At 40.7% G+C, this 23,223-nt stretch overlaps 1 protein-coding gene across 3 annotated transcripts in view; it reads right to left on the minus strand.

Moving 5' to 3' along the window:
* Positions 1–23,223, minus strand: part of daam1 (dishevelled associated activator of morphogenesis 1) — a 188,273-nt gene that overhangs the window by 64,478 nt on the left and 100,572 nt on the right. For all 3 annotated transcript variants that reach the window (XM_062968613.1, XM_062968612.1, XM_062968611.1), the window contains 2 exons: positions 5,910–5,981; positions 670–764 (listed from right to left, as the gene is read on the minus strand). In XM_062968613.1, the coding sequence (XP_062824683.1) occupies positions 670–764; positions 5,910–5,981 (167 nt within the window). The remainder of the gene's footprint in view (positions 1–669; positions 765–5,909; positions 5,982–23,223) is intronic.

The raw sequence follows: 23,223 nt of genomic DNA on the forward strand, positions 1-23,223 counted from the left end.
ATGTCAGACTCCATTTTAGAACACAGAAATGCTTTAGCCACGGGACTGTTGAGACTTTTGACTCCATTAAAACACAGAGATGCCATGTAGACTTTGGACTGCTAAAAGCAAATTCATGTTGCTCTTGATTATAAGAAAGATGTTCTGTGTTATCTGCACAGAGAAACTACCTCAACTCCTATATGTAACTGGATGGATATGTTATGTACCTATATGCTGAATACATGAAGGTTGTGAGTAAACCAAATATGTTAACAAAGTCTACTTTATTTTTGTCTCTTGAGAGAATGATATAGAAACATGATATTTTATGGGAGAGTAGATGTTTTTGGGCACTGAAAAGAAACACTTCTGAAGAACTGCTGATTTTGTGCATTGGTATTATCTCTGTTCCTAACAGATCAGAGACAGCTAGGTTATCAGTCTAACAACTGAAAGCAAATTGCCTTGCATAAGTACATGTGGATCTATACCACTGAAGAGAAGATTTTACTCAAATGAGTTTTGGCTCTTCTCTGGAAGATCTTCAAATGATTATGATTTGTGAATTACATTTTTCTCCAAAAGGTTATGGAGATTCTGGTTTTCCAAAAGGTTACAATCTCTAAAAAGGTCATGCCTTTCCAAAATATTAAGTATCAGCAACAAAATACAAAATAAATTATTCACCTCATAGGTTTGGTCCTCAGTGCTGTCTTCAGACTTTCGATGGTTTTGTTTCTCTCGTCTTCATCTTCTTTCTCCAGCGCGATCAATGATTTTCTCTGAAGAATATGAGCACAAACTATGAATGACTCTCAAGCCATTTATTAACATCCTCAATTTATTTAAAAATACATTATTCTCTGAGAAGTTCGCAGAAATGAGGTGAATATGACAAGTCCCTGTATACTATCACTCAGAGAAACAAAATGCATTTACAAAGAAGAGGGCTTTTCCCGTTGTGGCATCCCCATGTTGGGATATCCATCCTCTGAGGAAAGATAATGGCCGAAACACAATGGAATGCATTTAATGTTCAAACTGTTTCTGGAAACTGAATTTGGGGAATGGAACAACCTGTCTTCTCTATTCAATCCCAAAATTTGCTTTATTGGACTGGCAAACTATTCAGAGCTGGCTTTTGGAGCTGTGGTCTTAATGACGTATAGGACAGTGATTATGATTTTCTTTCTAATTTAGGTATTTTTCTGTTGGTGGACAGGATAATAAAAAGTATGATAGACAGTAATGTGTGTCAATTGCAGCTGTGCAATGACTTCCTTCTTATTATGAAAATAAATTACAATTCAATACAGGATTTTTTACGTAGGAAAGATGCTTCATAACTCTGAATTAATATTATGACACACAGGGACAATTTGTTTTTAAAAAGAACCACGATCATGTGTTCTATCATGGAACCAGAAATCAACCCTCTTCCCACAGTAGCCACCTGGATCTGGTTTCAAAGTGCCACCTTGGTTGCATCTATACTGTAGAATTATTGCAGTTCGATACCACTTGAACTGTCATGGCTCAATGCTATGGAATCATGGGAGTGTAGCTTGGAGAAGCAACAGCATTCATTGCCAGATAACACTGAAGTTGTTGTAAAAGTAAAGCTCCCAGGATCCCATAGCATTGCGCCATGGCAGTTCAAGTGGTGTCAAACTGCATTAATTCGGCAGTCTAGATGCAACCCTTGTGTCACGTATTGGCTTCATTCGGCACCCAAAATAAAAAGAAATAATGTTCAGCCATCTGTGGATAATAAAACTGGGATGGGTGGCTCTTTTATTCTGCCCTTGTTTTCCTGAAATGTTGTCATTGTTTCCGCTAAAGCTTTCTCTAAGCTGGTGATGCAATGGGACAGCTGTCACCCGGGAAGTTAAAGGAGGAAGGTGTCTTGCAGAAATATTTAACTAATGATGTCACCTTTTCATGCTGGCAATTCACTGTAAAAAATCCAACAGGACACACTTTTCTCTAAGCTCAACCAAAGTACTTTAGATGCAACAGAGAAAAAGAACATTGGCATTTCATGGTTTTAGTGGAGGAATGCCCACATCTGAGAACCGCCGAAATTGGCAGCCGTGCCCACAATGCTAGGTCTCACCACAAGGGATGGATGCTTAAAATAAAAATGAAATATTGCCATTGTGGTTGCCCACTTGACCCCACAATCGAGACTATAAGCTTTCCAGCTATCGCTTCTTTCGATGGATTTGCTTATTAAAAATTTGCTTTAGCCAAAGCAATTTCAAAGGTTAGGTATACAGGTAAGCCTGAACCTTTGAGACTGTGACCGAAAGTTGTTGAACCTTATATGATCTTACGTTTGACAATTTGGATAGCTTCTTTCAAACTGAATCACACCATAGAGGCAATTCAACACCTCTATGTCACCCACCACACATCACTCAAAAAGAGTGCCTCTGAACATGAGCAAAAGTAGTCGACATGGTCTGATTTAAGGATGAAGCATGAGGTCCTTGGACGAATGGATTTAATTACATATATGTTCGTAAGGTTTTTATAATATTATTAATGGATTTATATGTATTGTTTTGATTTTACGATTGTACTTTTGGGCATTAAATTTTGCCAATTTCTGTAAGCCGCCCTGAGTCCCCTCGGGTGAGAAGGGCAGGGTATAAATGTTGTAAATAATAAATAAATAAATAAATAAATAAATAGTCCTTCATCTCCAAATGAATTACAACCAATCTATGCCTTTTTAGGGATTTGCTCATCTTCCAATGTAATTCTATGGTAACTTCCTGGGGTAGCATGACAAAGAAACACTCGGAGGACCTAGCAACACCTTAGAGCAGAGGTCCCCAAACTAAGGCCCGGGGGCCGGATGCGGCCCTCCGAAGTCATTTACCTGGCCCCCGCCCTCAGTTTTATAATATAATATATTGTATATACATATAATATTGATAATAATATTATAATGTAATACAATATAACACTAATAATAATACCATATAATAATATTAATTATATATTCTATATCTATATATATAAAAGAATGATGGCATCAGGGCAGTGGACAAAACAACAAAACTACAGGCCCCCCAACCTCGAAATTTGACAACACAACCCATCATTCACGGCTCTAGGTTGATACAACAAAATGAAAAGAAAAATAAAGTCCTAATTACAGGGAGAGGAATAATAGTTTTTATCCAATTGCTGCCAGTTTGAAGGCTAAGCTCCACCCACTTGGTCTCCTAGCAACCTACTCAGCCCAGGGGACAGGCACAGTTAGGCCTCACTTAGGCCTCTTCCACAGATTATCAGATTTTAACTGGATTATATGGCAGTGTAGACTCAAGGCCCTTCCACACAGCTATATAACCCATTTAGAATCTTATATTATCTGCTTTGAACTGGATTATCTTGACTCCACACTGCCATATAATCCACTTCAGTGTGCATACTAAACATAAAGACTAGCATACAACAGACATTCAATACCACCACTACCTCAACAATTTCTCACCAACACCACCAGAAAATGCCACAGCAACGCGTGGCTGGGCACAGCTAGTTACATATAATATTACTAATAATATTACAGTATAGTGGTATAGTTCAATAAAGTAATATATAATGCTAATATTGTGCTATGCTAATAATATAATATATTGTATGTACATATAATTTGTAAGCCACTGAGTCCCCTTTGGGGTGAGAAGGGTGTGATACAAATGTAGTAAATAAATGCAGTAAATAAATAAATAATAAATAAATACAATTTAGACTTAGGCTCGCCCAAAGTTTGAAATGACTTGAAGGCACACAACAACAACAACAACAACAACCTTAATTAACTTGACCATCTCATTGGCCAGAAGCAGGAGCACACTTCCCATTGAAATCCTGATAAATGTATGTTGGTTAAAATTATTTTTATTTTTAAATATTGGTTTTTTCTTTTGTTGTTGTTGTTGTTGTTGTTTTTGCACTACAAATAAGACATGTGCAGTGTGCATAGGAATTTGTTTTTTTTTTTTTTTTCAAATGATAATCCGGCCCCTCAACAGTCTGAAGGATTGTGGACCGGCCCTCGGCTTAAAAAGTTTGAGGACCCCTGCCTTAGAGAGACAATTTTTGTAGATAATTCCGAAATGACAATTTGTAAGCCACTCTGAATCCAGGGCAAGATATTTATTAAAATAACAAATAAACTGTTGAGGGCAAAAAGGCAATGATCTGCTTGTCTGGTTTTGTGCAGACTATGCAACAAAACATGATTCTGGGACACTAGATTGCCCCAAGCAAGAGCATGAGGGTTAATAGATTTCTGAACAATTCCTTCTTCGATCTAAGCAGCATAGCACAAGCAATGGAAGATGCTAGAGCACAGGTGTCAATTTCAAGGTCTGGGGTTGCATCTGGCCCTCCATGTCATTTTATGCAGCTGAAAAAGTGGGACGGCACTGGAATAATTAGGACTATCCTTACAAAATTGGAATACTTGGAGTGTGTGATATAATACAAGAGTATTAACATAGGAATAATATAGTTGGAAGAGACCAAAAGGATCATCCAGTCCAACACTGTCTGTGCGATCTTCTTGCAGCAGCTGAGGATGTGATCTATTGTTTCATCTGCTTCCTTGCAGAGTCTACATTTGGGGTCTGTTGTCGACTTTTCAATTTTGGCTTTGATTGCATTGTTCTTGGGCTGCCAGAATCAGGCCCTCCGTCTCCTTTTTCAAAGTTCCATTTGTGAGCCAAAGCGATGTTTTTTCTTTGTCAATTTGGCTCTCAATTTTTCCCAGGAACTGTCCATGGAGAGCCTTCTTTTGCCAGTTTTCTCTTCTGCTCTGGATTGTGTTTTTATGGTATTCACTCTTTGTCGTTGTCGTCGTCTCCCCCTCCCCCTCCTCCTCCTTCTCATTATTATTATTATTATTATTATTATTATTCACATTGGCTGTTTTTGCTCCTGCATCACACTCTTGACTCATGTTCAGCTTGTTGTCTGCTAAGACTCCTATATCCCTTTCATATATATTGTTTTCAAAAGCCAGGTGCCATCTGTTGCTTTTACCTTTCCTCCCAATATTGTACACAGGACAAGCAGTGAACGGGAAAGGACCTGCATGCTTCTAGTGACCCTTTGCAATCCCTTAGAGATTCATACAGAGAAGACATGATGCCAAACTCCCTTGTTGAATGAGCGGCAGATGTTATGCTTGGGTGGGGGGTGAAGAAAAGGGATGAGGAGGAACCCTCTGTGTCTGTAACCGTCTGTAAAATTCCCACTTGCCTCTGCCAGCTAAGAGCTCCAGCTGGTGGAAGGGCCTATAAATCAGTTTACTTACAGACAAGCAAGGTCTGTTTCCTTTGATCAAGGGGCTTTTGTTGGAGGCCCTGGAAGGTCTACAGAAACAAACCTTCCCCACATTTGCAGGCATGAACATGTGGCTCTTGGCCACTGCAGTTGCTTGGACAGCTGGAAAGCAGAGCCCATCTTCACATTTTTTCAATGTTGGCTTCTTCAGCCCTGTATTTAATCACCTGGGGGTCTTCTTTTTCTGCAGATCACTGGCAAATCTCAATGCCCTTCACACTACACCTACAACATCTAACGGGAAACATTTTTAGACTCCAGATCTAATAATCTTTCTTCTTCTACATTAACTGCCATAGCATGGAGCTATGGCGGTTAAAGTGGTGTCAACATGCATCAATTATACAATGTAGACCAGACCTGGGCCAAAGGATCTTAATATTCTAAAAACACCAGTTTCTATCTTATCTTGTTATACAATGTACAAATCTGCATCATTCATGCCAGGTGCAATATTTTAATCTTCTATGTTTTCCCAACTTGTGAACACATACAACCTTGAGCATGCCATGTCCCCTTTCCACATAAGCAGGAGTTTAATTTCCAAAAACTCTACTTACAGCAGCCATGGAGTTAAGCTGATCGATGTAGAACTCTGGCCAGCTTGTGGCGCCTTTATTTTCTTCTTGGTCCTGAAATAAATAGATGAGAGAACAAGGTCAGAAAACATAGGTTGCATTACTCAATTTTTTGGTTAATTTCATATTCACACCTACAATAAAGAAACTGCATTATTTAGTTTATTTGTATCTTTCCTTTCTTTCAAAGCAGCTTAAAATTTTGCTTAAAATCAAATATGTAAAAGCAACTTAGCAGTTATATACTGGAGAAGCCAAGGAAGCCAGACCAGTTGGACCAGTGGTTATGCTTTTTGGAGATGATGGGAGTTGTGTTGTTGTGAGTTTTCCAGGCTGTATGGCCATGTTCCAGAAGCATTCTCTCCTGATGTTTTGCCCACATCTGTGGCAGGCTTCCTTAGAGACTCATAAAATCATAGAGTTGGAAGAGACCTTGTGGGCCATGCTGTCCAATCCCATTCTGCCAAAAAGAAGAAAAATCGCATTCAAAGACCCCCTGACAGATGGCCATTCAGCCTTTGCTTAAAAGCCTCCAAAGAAGGCGCCTCCAACACACTCTGGGGCAGAGAGTTCCATTGCTGAACAGGTCTCTCAGTGAGGAAGTTCCTCCTAATGTTCAGGTGGAATCTCCTTTCCTGTAGTTTGAAGCCATTGTTCCATTGCGTCCTAGTCTCCAGGGCAGCAGAAAACAAGCTTGCTCCCTCCTCTCTATGACTTCCCCTCACATATTTATACATGGCCCTCATCATGTCTCCTCTCAGCCTTCTCTTCTGTAGGCTAAACATGCCCAGCTCTTTAAGCCACTCTTCATAGGGCTTGTTCTCCAGACCCTTGATCATTTTAGTTGCCCTCCTCTGGACACATTCCAGCTTGTCAACATTTTCCTTCAATTACGGTGCCCAGAATTGGACACAGTGTGATTCCAGGTGTGGTCTAATCATGGCAGATTCAAGGCAGAGCACGACTCCCCTGGATCTATGCAGGCCAAAATCCCACTGGCTCTTTTAGCAGCTGGATGATATTGTTGGCTCATGTTCACCTTCCTCCCCACAAGGACTTCAAGATCTTTTTCACATGTACTGCTGCCGAGCCAGGCATCATCCCCCATTCTGTATCTTTGCTTTGTTTTTTCTGCTGAAGTGGAGTATCTTGCATTTGTCCCTGTTGAACTTCATTTTGTTAGTTTCGGACAATCATCTCTCTAATCTGTTAAAATCATTTTGAATTCTGCTCCTGTCTTTTCGAGTATTCGCTATCCCTCCCAATTTGGTCCCGTCTGCAGACTTGATGATCATGCCTTCTCGAAAGAGGATATCCACAATCTCATAGTATCAAACAATGCCTCCATCTGCTATTGCCCTGACACGTAATATGTGGTTTCCATTTTTTATTTCTATTTTATGTCTCCTCTCTCTAATCTTATTTTTATGTTAATTTTTCAGATAAAGCTGTGGCCTATATCCTATTTAGCCAATTCTATATTGTTAGATTCTCTTTTTTTCCATACTGTGACTTTTACTATCCTTGCAGCTCATATTAGAAATCACAGAAAGCCTTTATCCAGCATATTCTCATTTTTCATCTTTGAACAAGGAGATAAGTCATGCCTCTCCAAAATGGATTATACAGCTTGACTCTTAGCAACGGAATCACAGTGTTTTTGCTGGTGTTATTTGGTCTGCCAAAAGGATTAGCTGCTTTCCTACACCGCAGGAACACTATCAAAGAGGCAGATTGTGGAATCAAGCTATATGAAGGGCTACATCTCCTTTTATGAGTCCCTTGAAACTCTTTAAGATATTCAAGATATTCTGGAGATAGCTCCCATTTCCAGAGACTGTTTAGACTGCCACTGGTGACGGATCTGGACCAAACTTGGCAAACAGAAACTCCATGACCAACAGGAAATGCTGGAAGGGGTTTGAGGGGAATTGTTCTTGAATTATGGGAGTTATAGTTCACCCACATCCAGAGAGCACAGTGAACTCAAACAAAGATGGATCTCAAACTTGGATCTTGGATCAAAGATGGATTTTCAAACTTGGCACACAAACCCATTAAGGCCAACTTTGTATACTAGTGGGGTTTGGAGGGAATTGACCCTGCATTTTGGGATTTAAAGTTTCCCGCATCCAACAAGCGCTGTGAACCCAATTGATTATGAACCTGGATCAACCTTGGCATGCAAAGCCAACATGGCCAACTTTGAATACTTGCAAGGTTTGCAGGGAATTAACCTTGCGCTTTGGGATTTATAGTTCACCTCTATCCAGAAAGCACTGTGAACCCAACCGACGATGGATCTGTACCATACTTAATATGTACCCATCAAGGCCAACTTTATATACTAGCAGAGTTTGGAGGGAACTGATCTTGCATTTTGGGATTTATAGTTCACTCCCATCCAGTGAGCACTGTGAACTCAACTGATCAACCTTGGTATGCATACTCAATATGGCCAACTTTAAATACTGGCAGCATTTGGAGGGAATTGCACCAGAATGATGGGAGTTGTAGTTCACCCATATCGTTATACATTTTCTGATGGGACCGTTCATAAAGCCCCAAAACAAACAATGACTACTTTTGATATTTATCATTACAACAGACCTAAGTGAGTAAATAATACAAAAGAGAGTGAAGGAAAGAGGGAGAGATGGCAATCTTCTAAGAAATCCAAGCTCGCAAAGGGATCCGCTCCCTCTTGCTGACAAAGCCGGCACATTCACGGTCACTTCCCGCCATCCCTGGGGAAAAGCTGGGCACACCAAGATACCCTGAGCAGTGGATATCGCCAAACAATTCACAGCAGGAGAATTAGGTCACTCGCAGACAAAACCCGTTCCTACTCGGCTGGCGAAGAGCCAAGAGCCGGTGTGAGCGAGTTCACAGGAACAGAAAACAGTTGTGCTTTCACGCGGCAAGTTCCAGCCCCAATGGAAATTGAATTGTGGTGGCAGCCGAGACTCAGAAAAAATAAAAAGACAACACAGAGGCTTAAGGTGCATCCACACAGCAGCATTAATGCCATTTGACATCACTTTAACTGCCATGGCTCAATGCTACGGGATACTAGATATGTAGCCTGGTGACACACTAGCATTCTTTGGCAGGCAAGGCTAAAGACCTTGTAAAGTCCTATGATTCCACACCATTGAGCCCTAGCAGTCAAAGTGGCATCAAACTGCATTAATTCTACAGTGTGGATGCATCTATAGACCCATGTTTCTCATTCTTTAAACCCAACCCTTTGGGAATGTATATTACACCTCCATGGCAGGCTCGCTAATCTACAGGGTGACTTCGGATATAGAGACACTGGGTTTGTATACATCAGGGGATGGATAAGAGAGAAGAATTTGAGGGGGAGAGTATTGCCTTGGAAAAGGATGGATCTTTATTTTCCTTATTATTTAGGCTTTGGGTTTTTATTCAATGACATGTTATGTGAGACTGATATAGATTGATATGTGATTTTTATTTGTGAGATCTAATTTGGGAAATTCCACAACTTTTTATTGGTTAACATATCTAGAAAGTGTCTAATAAATATTGTTTCATATAAGATGACAATACTGCAGAATACAAGCTTTTAGGTAAATACATGTCATGTACTTATTGTATGCCAAAACCAATGTATGTATTTGCAGTTAAGAATAATATGAGTAGACAATGAAGATGATGAGAAGCGAGAAGATGAAATTGAAGGTGTTTGAAGAATGTTGGTATTGTTTTAGTGTGTTTGATGTGCCTATATTGCTAGTGTGTGGATTGCTAATTTGTAGGTTTGTTTAGTGTGTATTTAATAAAATACAGGTTGCTCTTTATGGCAGTACATTTTTAAAAATAACCATAAATGAAATATTTTCTTGAGACTAACTCAACCAGAGAATTTAGCCATAGTAGAGCACCTGATGAACTAATCTGGATACAGCATATTATTTGGGAACACAGAAATGCTGGACAACTCTAACAACCACCATGTCTGACTACACAGAGAAGCCACTGAAATCCACGAGCATGTGGACAATTTCAACAGAAAGGAGGAAACCATGAAAATGAATACAGTCTAACTATCAGTATTAAAAAACCCTAAAATCAACAGTAAATCAATCCAGTAAACACAGGAATTCCAGATATGAAACAATCAGGGCCAGGTAAGGATCCACCCCCCCCCCCCCAGGCAGGAATCAGCCTTGAAGGTGCAAGGGCATTAAATGCTAATCAAGGCAATTAATTACAACATTCAAACTTTCCTCCAACAGACAAGAGTTCTTTTTCCCACCCTGGACCTTCCACAGATATATCAACCCCGCTTTCGTAGCTTCCAACAGACCTCACAACCTCTGAGGATGACTGCCATAGACGTGGGCGAAACGTCAAGAGAGAATGCTTCTGGAACATGGCCATACAGCCCAGAAAATTCACAGCAACCCAGTGATTCCGGCGATGAAAGCCTTCGACAACACACTTTCTTGATTGTCATTATCATCTTAGTCCTCCTAATGGCAGGACTTGCATACAAATCTACCCTCTGCCATTTCATGGGCATCTTCAAGTACGACAGATATGCTTTAAACATAATAGACACAGAAGATTTTAATGCTAACAAATTAGGTTTTTTTGTTTGTGAGTCTATTGCTTCTGAAATTTGTCCTGTTTTTATTTCTCTCAGCTGTTGAGCTCCAAGCAAATGTTGTGATGCTTTTCAATTCTTCCCTGGTAATTATAGTATCACCCAAGAAAAACTGGAAGTAAAAAAAAGAAAGAAATCGCTCCAATGATCTAGTTCCATCCAATCCTTTGGGACAAGAAACAAACGTTGCTGCAATTCGTTCTCAGGCTGTCGACTCTTCCTATCTACACGGTTGCCCCACAACTTAATACTTGTGATACCCAAATGAATGGCCGCTGTTTCATCCTATTGAATCTTTATTCTTGAGTGAAGTGTCAGCAAGTAAGGCATCCCTGCCATTTTGTCATTTGCATCCCACTCTGGGTATTAGTCCAAACTTTAAAGGAGTTATTATCCCCAATTAAGTGCAGTACATTGGATAGCTCCTTTATTTTACATTGCTCTGAGATCCTCTGACATTTGAGGCATGACTCTCCTTAAATACATATAATAATAATATTTTCAAAAGATTTGGACTAAAACCCAGACCAGATCCATGACAACGCTTCCTTATTCCACCGACACAGAAACTAGCAGCTGCCTCTACTGTGCTCTCTATTTGCCGTCAACCAACATAATAAATCTTTTGGAATTACTCTCACTGAATGAAGGAAACAGGTTTAGTTTCTGGAAAAGTACCCTATTTTGAATAGCCAATTCAGTGCTTGATTTGATTTGATTTCCACCCCACAGCAGCCACAGGTTTCCTACATGTTTTATCCCTGCCAATCTCCGTTACATTTCTGGCCCCGTTGAGCGGCACGCATTGAAACAGCTGCCTGCCAAAAAACTTGGGTTTGGCCGGCTAAATTCATCCTTTCTGAAGAAAGAGGCCTTCGCGACTGTCAAGAAATCTAACACCTACTGTTTAAAAGCCAAGGAATGCCATTCATTTCCGACAGGATCCACGGAAGGCTGTGTTTGTTCCCTCTTCCTGAAGAAGGTGAATGTAAGAGCAGTTTCAAGTGTAAGAGCAGTTCGGCAATGGAACCAATTGCTCAGAGAGATGCTGAGTTCTCCTTCCCTGGATGTCTTCAAAACAGGTTGCACAGCTACCTGCTGGGAATAATTGAACTGGAGATCCTGCACTGAGCAGGGGATAGACTAGATGGCCCATGGTACCTCTTCCAACATTTCCAGTGATGGACAATGACATGCCTTTTGAGATGGGCATGTGATGCACCATCAAAGTGGGTTGTCCTACAGAAACGGCAGTGATCCATATGTGGACTTCAGATGGACTATCTACCTATGTAGTCATCCATCTATAGCTTCTAAAAGTGCCAGATCCTATTTGCTCTTGGAACCTAAGCAAGACCAATCCTGGTTTGTACTTGGATGGGGGACCAAAAAATACCAGGTGATTTCAGAGAAAGGAACTGGTAAAAAAAAAACCCCACCTCTGAGTATGGTTCTACTGGCAGAACCATAAAAGGACCACAAGAGCCATTCACTTCAGCCCTCTGCCAGAATCAATCTCTGTAACTAAAATACCCCAGGAGGTGCTTTATTTAGAAAATAAAACTTCAAAGGAGAGTCCATAACTTTCTGAAATAGTCTGAAGTGCTCTTACCTTCTAGAAGTTCTTCCTAAATTTTTGTCAGAATCTCTTTTTAATTTGAATCTACTTGTTTGTGTTTTAACTTGTGCAACACATATAGACTTATTTGATGTTCCAGATACTTAAAGAGAGCTATCATGTCACCTCTTTGTCCTCTCTTCTCCTGGCTAAACATACCCAGCTCTATAACCTGTTTCCCATAAGGCTTGGTCTCCAGACCCTTCAACAAGATGAATACCCTCAGATCTATATCTTCAATGAAGCATGTTGGTGGTGGGTCCAATAACTGACTGGCAGGCACAGCTCCATTAAACCAAGACCAAGACTCAGATAAAAGGTCCTCCCTCCATCCCAACTACCACGATATCAGAGGGAAAGAAGCAGAAGAAGAGGAAGGCACAGCTCCACCATGCCTAGGTCGGTCCAGAAGCAGGTGAAAATTGGTAGCCAACTGCCACTGCCCTGACATCGAAAGTAGAGAGGAACCAAGAACTTAAGTATCTGCTGGACTTCATCCTCTTTCCCACTGCCAGTCCCTTTTCCTTTTGTGTTGTGTCTTATTTAGATGATAAGGCTAAAGGCAAAGGAACTGTAAAATAAACCATTTGTAAGCCACTATGAGAGCTTTTGTGGCTGAACAGTGGGGTATATATACTCAAAATAAACAAATAAGGAAATAAAAATCCAAGCATAGAAATTTTACATCACAAGTTCATATGAAGGCAAAACCGAAGTATCTTTGAACACGCTGTGCTTCAAATCCCATGATTAGATTTTTGTCCTGATTGTTACATGGAGGCATGCAACAACAAAGGATGACCAATGCATACACTCCTCCGTTAAATGACATAAGAGTGAAATAAAAATGAAACCATTTCCTTTTTCCTAGATGATGTTCAGGCACTTAGTCAGCCTGCTTATCTATTAAAAAACAAAAACAGAAAATAGGGAGAAGAGGATGTACTGGCAAACTTGAGGAAATCTCAAGGTCTCAAATAGCTTTTTAAAAAGGTTGAATGAGAAGGAGATGTGATTATATTCAGCAGCTGGGCTGTTAAAGAGATGGAAGAGAAAAATGGAATGGGGAGGCTAACATCTCAAGAAAGGTGTATCCTGCGCTATGGACTTTGGCCTCATCTATACTGAAATATAATGCAGTTTCAAACTGCATTAGATGGGCAGTGTAGACTCATATAATGCAGTTTAGCTGCATTAGATTGCAATGCTGATGAGGACTCAATTGCAGGTCACATTGATTAAATTACATCAAGGCAAAGGAAGGTTCTTGCAAGTGTCATTTCTGAAGGATGTTGGCCTCTTCCTGCCAGATTTGGCTAACGCCCGCATGGAATGCATTCCTGAATTCCTTTGCAACCTGCCTTTCTGCACTCAGTGTGGAAAGAAGTTTAATACTTGTAGTAAGTTTTGAAAAAGGGCTGCGCCCAAGCCAAAGAGAACAATGGACAATGCATCAGACTACAAGGAACCGTCTGGAAGCAGCCAGTGAATCAAATCCTGGGGAAGTCTGAAGGCCTGACAGCTCTTTGACTGATGATCACTTACCCCAAGAGCACAAAGTGGGCTCCCCCCATATTAATTGCAACTATCTGGCATCTCCTGACCGGATCACAGTTTCAATCTCTTCTAATTAGACAATGCATGAGAACAATGTCTGCAAGATCAGAGAGTCAAATGTAGGAGAGAGAGAATAGCCAGATTCATCATGATGAGATCAGCCTTATTGGGCATGCCATAAAAAAAAAGAACTGTGAAAATTATCATATTTTGTCAGAAACTGCAAGTACAGGGGCCATATTATATATACTCTTTTCCCCAAGTACTGTATATACTCGAGTATAAGCCTAGTTTTTCAGCCCTTTTTTTAAGACTGAAAGAGCCCCTCTTGGCTTATACTCGGGTGAGGGTCCTGGTTGGCTTATATTTGGGTCAGCTTATACTCGAGAATATATATATATATTCTCTATTATTATTGGTATTATTACATTTATTATTTTTCTCTATTATTTTTCTCTATTATTATATTTATTTTACTCTATTATTATTATCATTACATTTATTATTTCACTCTGATATTATTATTATTATTATTATTATTATTATTTTACTCTATTTATTACTACATGTATTATTTTCCTGTAATAATAATAATAATAATATTATTATTATTACATTATTATTATTTTACTCTATTATTATGAAAAGGATACATACGTATATTTACATTGAAGAAGATGATAATAATGATTTAATCAACGTTGGACAATCTTATCTTAAATTTGAGCTTTATGTAAATATTCAAAAACATTTAACCTACTGATGCCTCAATTAATGTAATTTTATTGGTATCTGTTTTTATTTCTGAAATTTACCACTCTCGACTTATACTGGAGTCAATGTTTTCCCAGTTTTTTTGTGGTAAACTTAGGTGCCTCGGCTTATATTCAGGTCGGCTTATACTCGAGTATATACGGACCTATGGAATGGCATTACAAAGCTATGATTCCTCTTTAACTGCCATCCTTTGAGATCCTGGGATTTGTAGTGGAAGGAAAAGTATATAAAATTACTTGCCCAAGAGCATTGGTGCCTCACCAAACTACAAATCTCAGGACTCCATAGGATGCAGCCATGGCAGATTTGAGTGGAAAGGGTGCCCGAATATCCCAAAAGACCAGACCTTATCCTAAGTCCTCCAAAGCACTCTTCTCTTTTCAATTACGAGATCTTAATTGGTACAGAGTAAGGGAGGGGGGAAGAAAACCCGAGAGGCTTCATTAAGGACAAGGGAGTGTCACCAAATGGCAATAGGCCATTACCCTGACCCTGACCTCCCTGATTTCCTCCCATCTGGTAGTTTGTGTCTGGAGAGGAAGAGGGGTTAAATGAAAAGATTTCCTGAGAGACTTTGATTGATAGATAGCGAAATCCAAAGCACAACGAAGGGGCAGTGGAGGCAGAGAGAGAAAGAGAAACAGAGGAAGGAAGGAAGGAAGGAAGGAAGGAAGGAAGGAAGGAAGGAAGGAAGGAAGGAAGGAAGGAAGGAAGGAAGGAAGGAAGGAGGGAAGGAACACACATAGACCAATTTACCTACTTACTGACCAAGACTGAGAACAACTCACCTATTGACTCACCAAGATTTTAAGACTTACTAATGCATCCTCAACAACAGCATTTTAACAGAGCTGGAGAATCACAGACTTGAAAAACAGCTCAAGGGTCATCCAGTCCAACCCCCTTCTGCCACATAGAAAGTCACAATCAAAACACACCTGACAGATGGCCATCCAAGCTCTGCTTAAAACCCTCCAGAGAAGGAGACTCCTCCACACACCAAGGCAGAATACTGCATTGTTAAACAGTTATTTTAGCCAGGATATATAGGTGGAATCTCTTTTGCTGTAGTTTAAATCCACTGCTGTCTACTCTAGACTCTGGAGCAACAGAAAACAAGCTGCTCCATCTTCAATATGACATCTTTTCACATATATAAACATGGCTATCATGCCCATGCTCAACCATTCCTTTTTGAAGCTGAACATTTCTAGTAAGTGGCTTGGCTTCCAGACCTATTAGCATTTTGGTTGCCCATCTCTGGCCACCTTACAGCTCGTCCATATCCATCTTGAATTGTATACAGTAGTGTGTATTCTTACTCAGAACAATGGAAACTAAAATCCAAGATGTTTGGAGGACACCATGTTGTGAATGGGTTGCACACACACACATAAACAAAGTGTATTTTGATATGTTTTCAAATAATGATGCCCGCAAAGGAATGGCTTATTCCTAAAAAAAAAATCCCAATCAGCGTTTATGATGCCTCTCTCAGCATCTTATAGCAACTGCATGCAATTAATCCCAAGGCAAGCATTAAACATTCCAACCGTAAAACAATAAAGGCAACTGTAATAAAAACAGGCAGCAATCTTTTAACCCAATTTTTAGAATGATTGCAATTCCCAGGGGCTGGCAATCACATTCTCAAACTGGGCCCAACAGAACCATTTGCTACATGATGCTTCTTGCTCTCCAGAGAGTCTATTCATAGAGGAAGGGCACCTAATTGCCTCAGGCAAATGTTGCAAAGGGCTTTGATGCCTTCCTTGCAAAAAAGCAGAACAGTTATCATCATCTCCTGTCAACATCTTGCCCTCTCATTGCTCCATAATCCTATCAGTGAAAATATTCTGTTTACGGCTAGAGCAAAGGAAGAATCAAAAATACCAACTTGGGGTATCAAAAATGTAAATCTGATTTATCTCATCACCACAAATATTCTCTTTGCAGCTGGAGAACTGCAGGTACCAACTTTGGGAACCAAAAATACTATTTTTCTGTCCTTCTCTGTTAATATGGGTAAAAAATACCAGCATACAAGTGGTAGAGTAAGAGATTAATATTGCAGAAGCTGGCTTTTTTTTTTTTACAAAGCCAGCTTCTGGAATGTAAGACCATCTCTCTAGGAATTTCTAGATCCTTAAGCATGACTCTATGCTGTTTGATAAAGGAGAAGTCAATTAGCATTTTTAAAAGGATGGGAACCACTCACATCATGTGTAAAATAAAAAGTAAAATGTGAAAATGCTTTGAATGTTTTGAAGATGAAATAAAACACTGAGATAGTAAGGTAGAATCAAAAAGTGTTTAAGATAAGTTAATGGGGTGACAGTAACATTTTCATCGTGTCTTAAAGTTAGGGGATGAAAAGTTCATTGTAACATTTCAATTTCTTTTATTTTGTGATCATTATGTTAGGAGGGGGAAGAGTGGGGAAGTTGCGTGTATGTATGTGTATACACACACACACACACACACACACACACACACACACACACACACACAAGGGTGGGTCAAAAGGTTTCGCCTCCAGCATCATAAAAATGTTATGAATGAACATATAACAGAAGTTGCTACAGATCATAGCCTGAACTATCCTCCAAACAAAACTACCATTCAACATAGTCACCATCGATTTGTACATGTTAGCCCCATCGTTTAACCCAGACATCAAAACTATTTGGGAAAAATTCCGGGTTTTGGTTTGTGACCCATGATTTTCAAGCGTCATTCAAGTCACTGAATCTGAAATGATGTAGGTTGTCTTTCAGAGGTCCAAAAATACAACCTACGTGGTTTCGTATTCAATGACTTGAATGACGTTAAAACAGCTTTAAAATATGGGTCACGAAGCAAAACCCTGAATTTTGCTTCGTGATTTTGATTTTGATGTCTGAGTTAAACAATGGCGCAAATGTGTACAAACTGTTGGTGACTATGTTGAATGGTAGTTTTGTGTAGGGGATAGTTCAGGTTATGACCTGTAGCAACCTCTGCCATTATATGTTCATTTGTAATGTTTTTATGAGTAAGAGGCAAAACTATTTGACCCACCCTTGTGTGTGTATGCATGTGTGTGTGTGTATGTATGTATGTATGTATGTATGTGTGTATATACACACACACACCGTTTGTCTGTCTATCTATCTTGATATCTTTCCCCCACTTTCCTCTCTTAAATGAGACTCACATTGGATCACAACAGCTCAAGGCAGCCCATAAGTCAGTTTTAATGGGTACATAAGCGGTATAAGTAATGAACTGGAAAATAACTGACCTTACAAATGTATATAATCCTATTTCTATTTTAGGAAGAGTTATTCCTCTGGACTACAACTCCCAACAGGGCCAAACTGGGAAGGGAATTCTTGGAGCTGCTTCCAAAAAGTGACTCATCCAAGCTCTGTTTTGTGCTGAGAAGCGTTAACATGAAAAACAACATCCCCACCAAAACTTGGCTCCGCTCTCCTTCCAAACAGGGCAGTGGGCTATAAGACAAACTGGAAAAGAGCCTCCACCTCTACACCTGTGGCTCAATCCCAGTTCTGGGCTCATCGCCGCTTCCTGTGTTTTGCCAAAGTGCGGACAGAACAGGACGCAGATCTGTACCACCTCAATCCGGGGTCAGGAGGAAAAGACAGGTGGCCAAGCTGGGCTTAACCTAGAGGCGGAAACAAGGGAGCGGAGGGAAAAAAGGTCTCCAAAAGGGAGAAAGGTGAGGGAGGCACAGAGGCTGCACTCCAAATTCTGCAGCTGAAACGGAGAGCAATTTCCTCCTTCCTCACCTCGGTTTCCTCCTCGGGGAGATGGTGCACAAGGATACTACTTTCAACGAAGCACAACAAAATTTGCAACCGGGAAAGCTAATTTAACACAGATTGCCATGCCTGTCGGCTGGAATAAATTCAAGGACTCAGGCTAGGGGTGGGAATTGTGTGGTTGTCCAGGTGTTGGCAGACTGCAACTCCCAGGGGCCACAGCCAGCATCACAGATAGTGGAGAAAGCTGGGAGCCACAGTTCGACAACGTCAGCACACGCACATGATTCTCAACTGTACAACAGAGGAAATATACTGGTCAAGTTGTTCCTTCAAAGGACAATCGTTAAAATGCATTGCTGTTCTTTGCATTTGCTTCTGACTTACGGCAACCCAAAGGCGACCCTGCCATAGGGTTTCCTTGACAAGATTTGTTCAGAAGGAGTTTGCCTTTGCCCTCCCCTGAATCTGAGAGAGAGTGATTTGCGCAATAGATTTCCATTTGAGAATTCAAACTTGGTCTCCTGGAGTTCTAGTCCAACACTCAAACTAACAAACCACATTGGTGCCATTAAATGCATTACAGGGAAGTGAACACAGTTGAACTTAAGATAGCCTTTTCCATGGAATAGCTATTTCTTTGCAAAGCAAACCTTCTAAGGGCTGAGGGAGACTGTGAGCAAAGCTAGAGATGTATCAGCCAACTGCTGGCTCTATAGATCAATTGTGTACCAGAGAGGTACATATATTTCTTTTCCCCACTATCTTGTCTGGCTGAACAAGTTTTAGGGCTTTTCAAAGGGAATGGTAGAAATTCCTTGGAACCCAGTTCAATCCCTGGCATGAGTTTAATACTTCTGTAACTGCTATGGCTCCATGCTATGGAATCAATCAGTTATAGTTATAGTTGCCTTTCTGTCAAAAATTGTTGGAGTCCCCAGTGGTGCAATGGGTTAAATCCCGCTCGCCGGTTCAAATCCGAGGAGCGGGGTGAGCTCCCACCTGTCAGCTCTAGCTCTCCATGCGGAGACCTCAGAGAAGCCTCACACAGGATGGTAAAACATCAAACATCCGGGTGTCCACTGGGAAATGTCCTTGCAGACAGCCAATTCTCTCACACTAGAAGCGACTTGCTGTTTCTCAAGTTGCTCATGACACGAAAAAAGGCATTCTTGATTTCTAGCAATATGCTCCTCACTTAAGCTCCTGACACAAAACAAACAGTAACTCCCATGAGCCCATAGCACTGGGTCACTGGCAGTTAAAGTGGTATTAAATTGCACTAACTCTACAGTGTAGATGCACACTGTTTTGCTGTCAAATCCCATAAATTAAGATAAATTCAGATTTTATTTTCATAGATTCAAGGACATGGTAGGCATGGCTCCAATGAATAAGTTACTAACTAAGGAATTCAAAGTCTGCTTCCAGTCAGAGACATCCTGTACAACTTTATCATTTCATTGGCAAACATGTAGAAGCATGCCCAGGATGGAAGATTCTGGGAAACTCAGCGCAAAAAGTAACTTTTTGGAAAGACAGGCAGATGTGCATTTTTACAAACTGCCAGGACTGTCAAAGTTAGTGACACTGCGGTTTTAAAATGCTCTCTGCTTAGAAAGTACATCTTTTTTCCTTCTTTTTTTTTTTTTAGCATAACACATTTTTACCTGGGAACAAGTTTCATAGGGATGGACTACTAATGACAGCTGCCTATTTTTACCTTTTAAAAAACCAGCTGCAAGGAAGGATTCCTAGAGTCAACCCAGCCCTGTTCTGGCAGCAGAACATTTGGGTACACAACCTTCTGGCACAGTAGCAAAGATGATATAAGCCACCCAGCACCCCTGATGTGGGACAAAGACACACTGTTGCAATAGGTTTAAAGAAAAGAAAGAGAAAATGCAAGGATGAATCAAAAAGGGACAAAAACTCTTTAACATTCATTTAGTTTATTTTTATCCTTGCCTTTCTCTTGATATAGCAGGCATGGGCAAACTTGCCCCCCCTCCAGGTGTTTTGGACTTCAACTCCCACAATTCCTAACAGCCGGTAGGCTGTTAGGAATTGTGGGAGTTGAAGTCCAAAGCACTTGGAGGGAGGGTCCAAGTTTGCTCATGCTTGCGATATAGGGATTCCAGGAGGCTAGTCCTCGTTTTGGACTTATGTTGACACTTTTATTGTTGCTTTCTTTGTAAGATTGGTTCTGAAGGAGGTTGCAATTGCCACACTCTGACTTGCACAAGTAGGAGCCATGGTGGCGCAATGGGTTAAACCCTTGTGCCAGCTGAACTGCTGACCTGAAGGTTGGGTTGCTGACCTGAAGGTTGCCCGTTCGAATCTGCGAGAGGGGGTGAGCTCCAATCTGTCAGCTCTAGCTTGCAGGGACATGAGAGAAGCTTCCCAACTAACACATCCAGGCATCCCCTGGGCAACATCTCTGTAGATGGCCAATTCTCTCACACAAGAAGTGACTTGCAGTATGTTCTCAAGTCTCTTCTGAAATGATTAAAAAAACTTGCCCAAGTGGGTTTCCATGGCTGAGAGAGGATTCAAACTCTTGCCTCTCAGAATATCCAAATCACACTGATTCTATACTTCCATTTTAGCATGGTACTGTCTCTATATGTCCTCAGCACCCCAAAGTTGGGGAGGGCACTTTCATGAGGTTTTAAGCCAGTAGGGTCATTTTCCTAATAGGAAACTATACTTCCTGCTGGGAAAAAAATGACATTTGTAGTTGTGATGTATACACTTTGGTCCCTATGGTGACCCTAAGGTAAACCTATAGCCTTTCTTGGCAACATTACTTTAGAGGAGTTGCGACCTTTTGGAAAAGTGCTCAAGACTTGGATGTTTGGTTGTGCATTTAAGTAAATCAGATCTAATTTGCCAAATAGTCACTGTTGAATGTTTTTAGGTTGAATGTTTTTATGATGAATGTTTTTATGATGAATGTTTTCTATTGTGGAATGATATTTTAAATTGTAAGTCGCTCGGAGCACTCTGGTGGAGAGCGACTAATTAAGAAATAAAGTGAAGTGAAGTGAAGTGAAGTGAAGTGAAGGAGATTTGCTTTCCTTTGAGGCTGAGAGAGTGTCACTTTTCCAAGCTCAACCAGTGGGTTTCCATGGCCAAGCAGGGATTTGAAACCTGGACTTTGAAGTCGAAGTTCAACACTCAAACCACTAAAACAGACCACTGGGATAAAAATGTGCCAAAATTGTCCCAAACATTTTAGGGGATGTTTGGAGGCAATAATTTGTCTTTTGGGAAAACACATGGAGGTCTTATATTACCCAATCCACATGATGGGGGTTGGAGTCCAATAACATTCAGAAGACCACAGGTTGCCCACTCTTGTTTGCGTTTAATGACCCTTGTGTGCTCAAAGAAAGGGGATTATTTTGTACTATTTGCACCCAATATATTGTTGTTTCTATTCATCTTATTAATAATTATCTTGAGCAAACTGGTCCAACACATTTCCTCTTTTCTCTCTTCATTTTCGTCGACAATCTGCCTTTCCAAAGATCTGGCCAGAAGGCACAAACATGGTGACATTTCAGATCCATGCCTGGAATTGTCGCTTTTTCCTAAAGAACTATCCTGACAGATGTGCCAATTTGCTCACTTTCACACCACGGCTTTTGAAGGTCAAGAGTATATTGCTACCCGAAGAGCCACTTGAAAAAAAAAAAAAAGGATGAGCTGATTTCATATCAATTGCTGCTGCCCTCGAGCAAAACTGGCAAATGAGAGGCCAGGAACGTCTCATTAACTGTGGCAGGCTTTCCAGGAATATACAGCTGGGCGTTCAAATATCTTTGGGGGAAACAGCACGGCTGTGATACATCCAGTGTCAAAACCTGGAACAGAATGAGATGAGACCGTTCAACCTGTGAACTTCCTGGGGCCCACTCAGTATAAGCATCTGGCACTATTTGTATGGCAAACGGCACAGTAGGTTAACCACAATAGTGCTGTTCTTCCAGAGATGGCCTGAAATTATCCACCTCTGTCCTGTTAAAAGGCAGGAACTGCCCAAATGCGAAAAGGTGGATTTAATTGGAGAGAATAGGTAAAGGACCAAGGCAAAGTCTGAAGCAATGTAGCAAGGACCATCAAAACAAAGACGTACAGAGACTCTGCAGTGGCCTTGGCTGTGCTAGCTACAAATTATTACAGCTGGCCTAATTATCTCAGCAGGTTACTTTTAAGGTCAGCCAAGACCCCTCCTGCTCTTTTGAGGATTTCCACCATGCTCAGAGGGTTGAAATGGCTCCATATCTGGCTCTTTGGTCTCCTCTACACCATGTAAATAACCAAGCCGCAATTCAGATTAATCACCCCCAGAGCTGCTCTGGATTTGCTCCAGTAATGCCACACCTATTTGTAATATACGTACCACACTGAAACTATATTGCCATCCACACCCCAAATTCCAATTAGAATAGTTTTTATTTTTCTTTCTTCTCCAAAATTATTTTCCTGCTCCCAAGCAGCTTCCCAACAGAGTCCAGCTGGGAAAGTTACTTGCTTGGATGCAGAATAAGACATCCAGCCATGAAATCTATGATGGGAAGGTATCCCAATTAACTCCCACATGGTTGGGCACCTCATATGAGCAAGCGCCTTTGCCAGCGGGGCTCTGCTGGGATGCTGTTTGAGTGGAAAGACAGCAGAAGTAGGGGACCCAAGCAGAAAGGAAGAGCCAGGGACACCCTCCTGCCATTTCTGGGTGCAAAAAATAAAGGAAAGCAATGGTAAATCAATTTGGAGGAAGTGATTTGCCATTGCTTCCCACCTCGCCTGTTTCTAAGTGTCACTTTAACTGCCAAGACTCAGTACTATAGAGTCCTGGGAGTTGTAGTTTGGTGAGATACCTGCACTCTTTGGCAGAGAATACTTTTTTTGTTTCAGGAGCAACTAGAGTTGCTTCTG

The sequence above is a fragment of the Anolis carolinensis genome, chromosome 1, assembly GCF_035594765.1.
Source record: "Anolis carolinensis isolate JA03-04 chromosome 1, rAnoCar3.1.pri, whole genome shotgun sequence".
Taxonomy (NCBI): domain Eukaryota; kingdom Metazoa; phylum Chordata; class Lepidosauria; order Squamata; family Dactyloidae; genus Anolis; species Anolis carolinensis.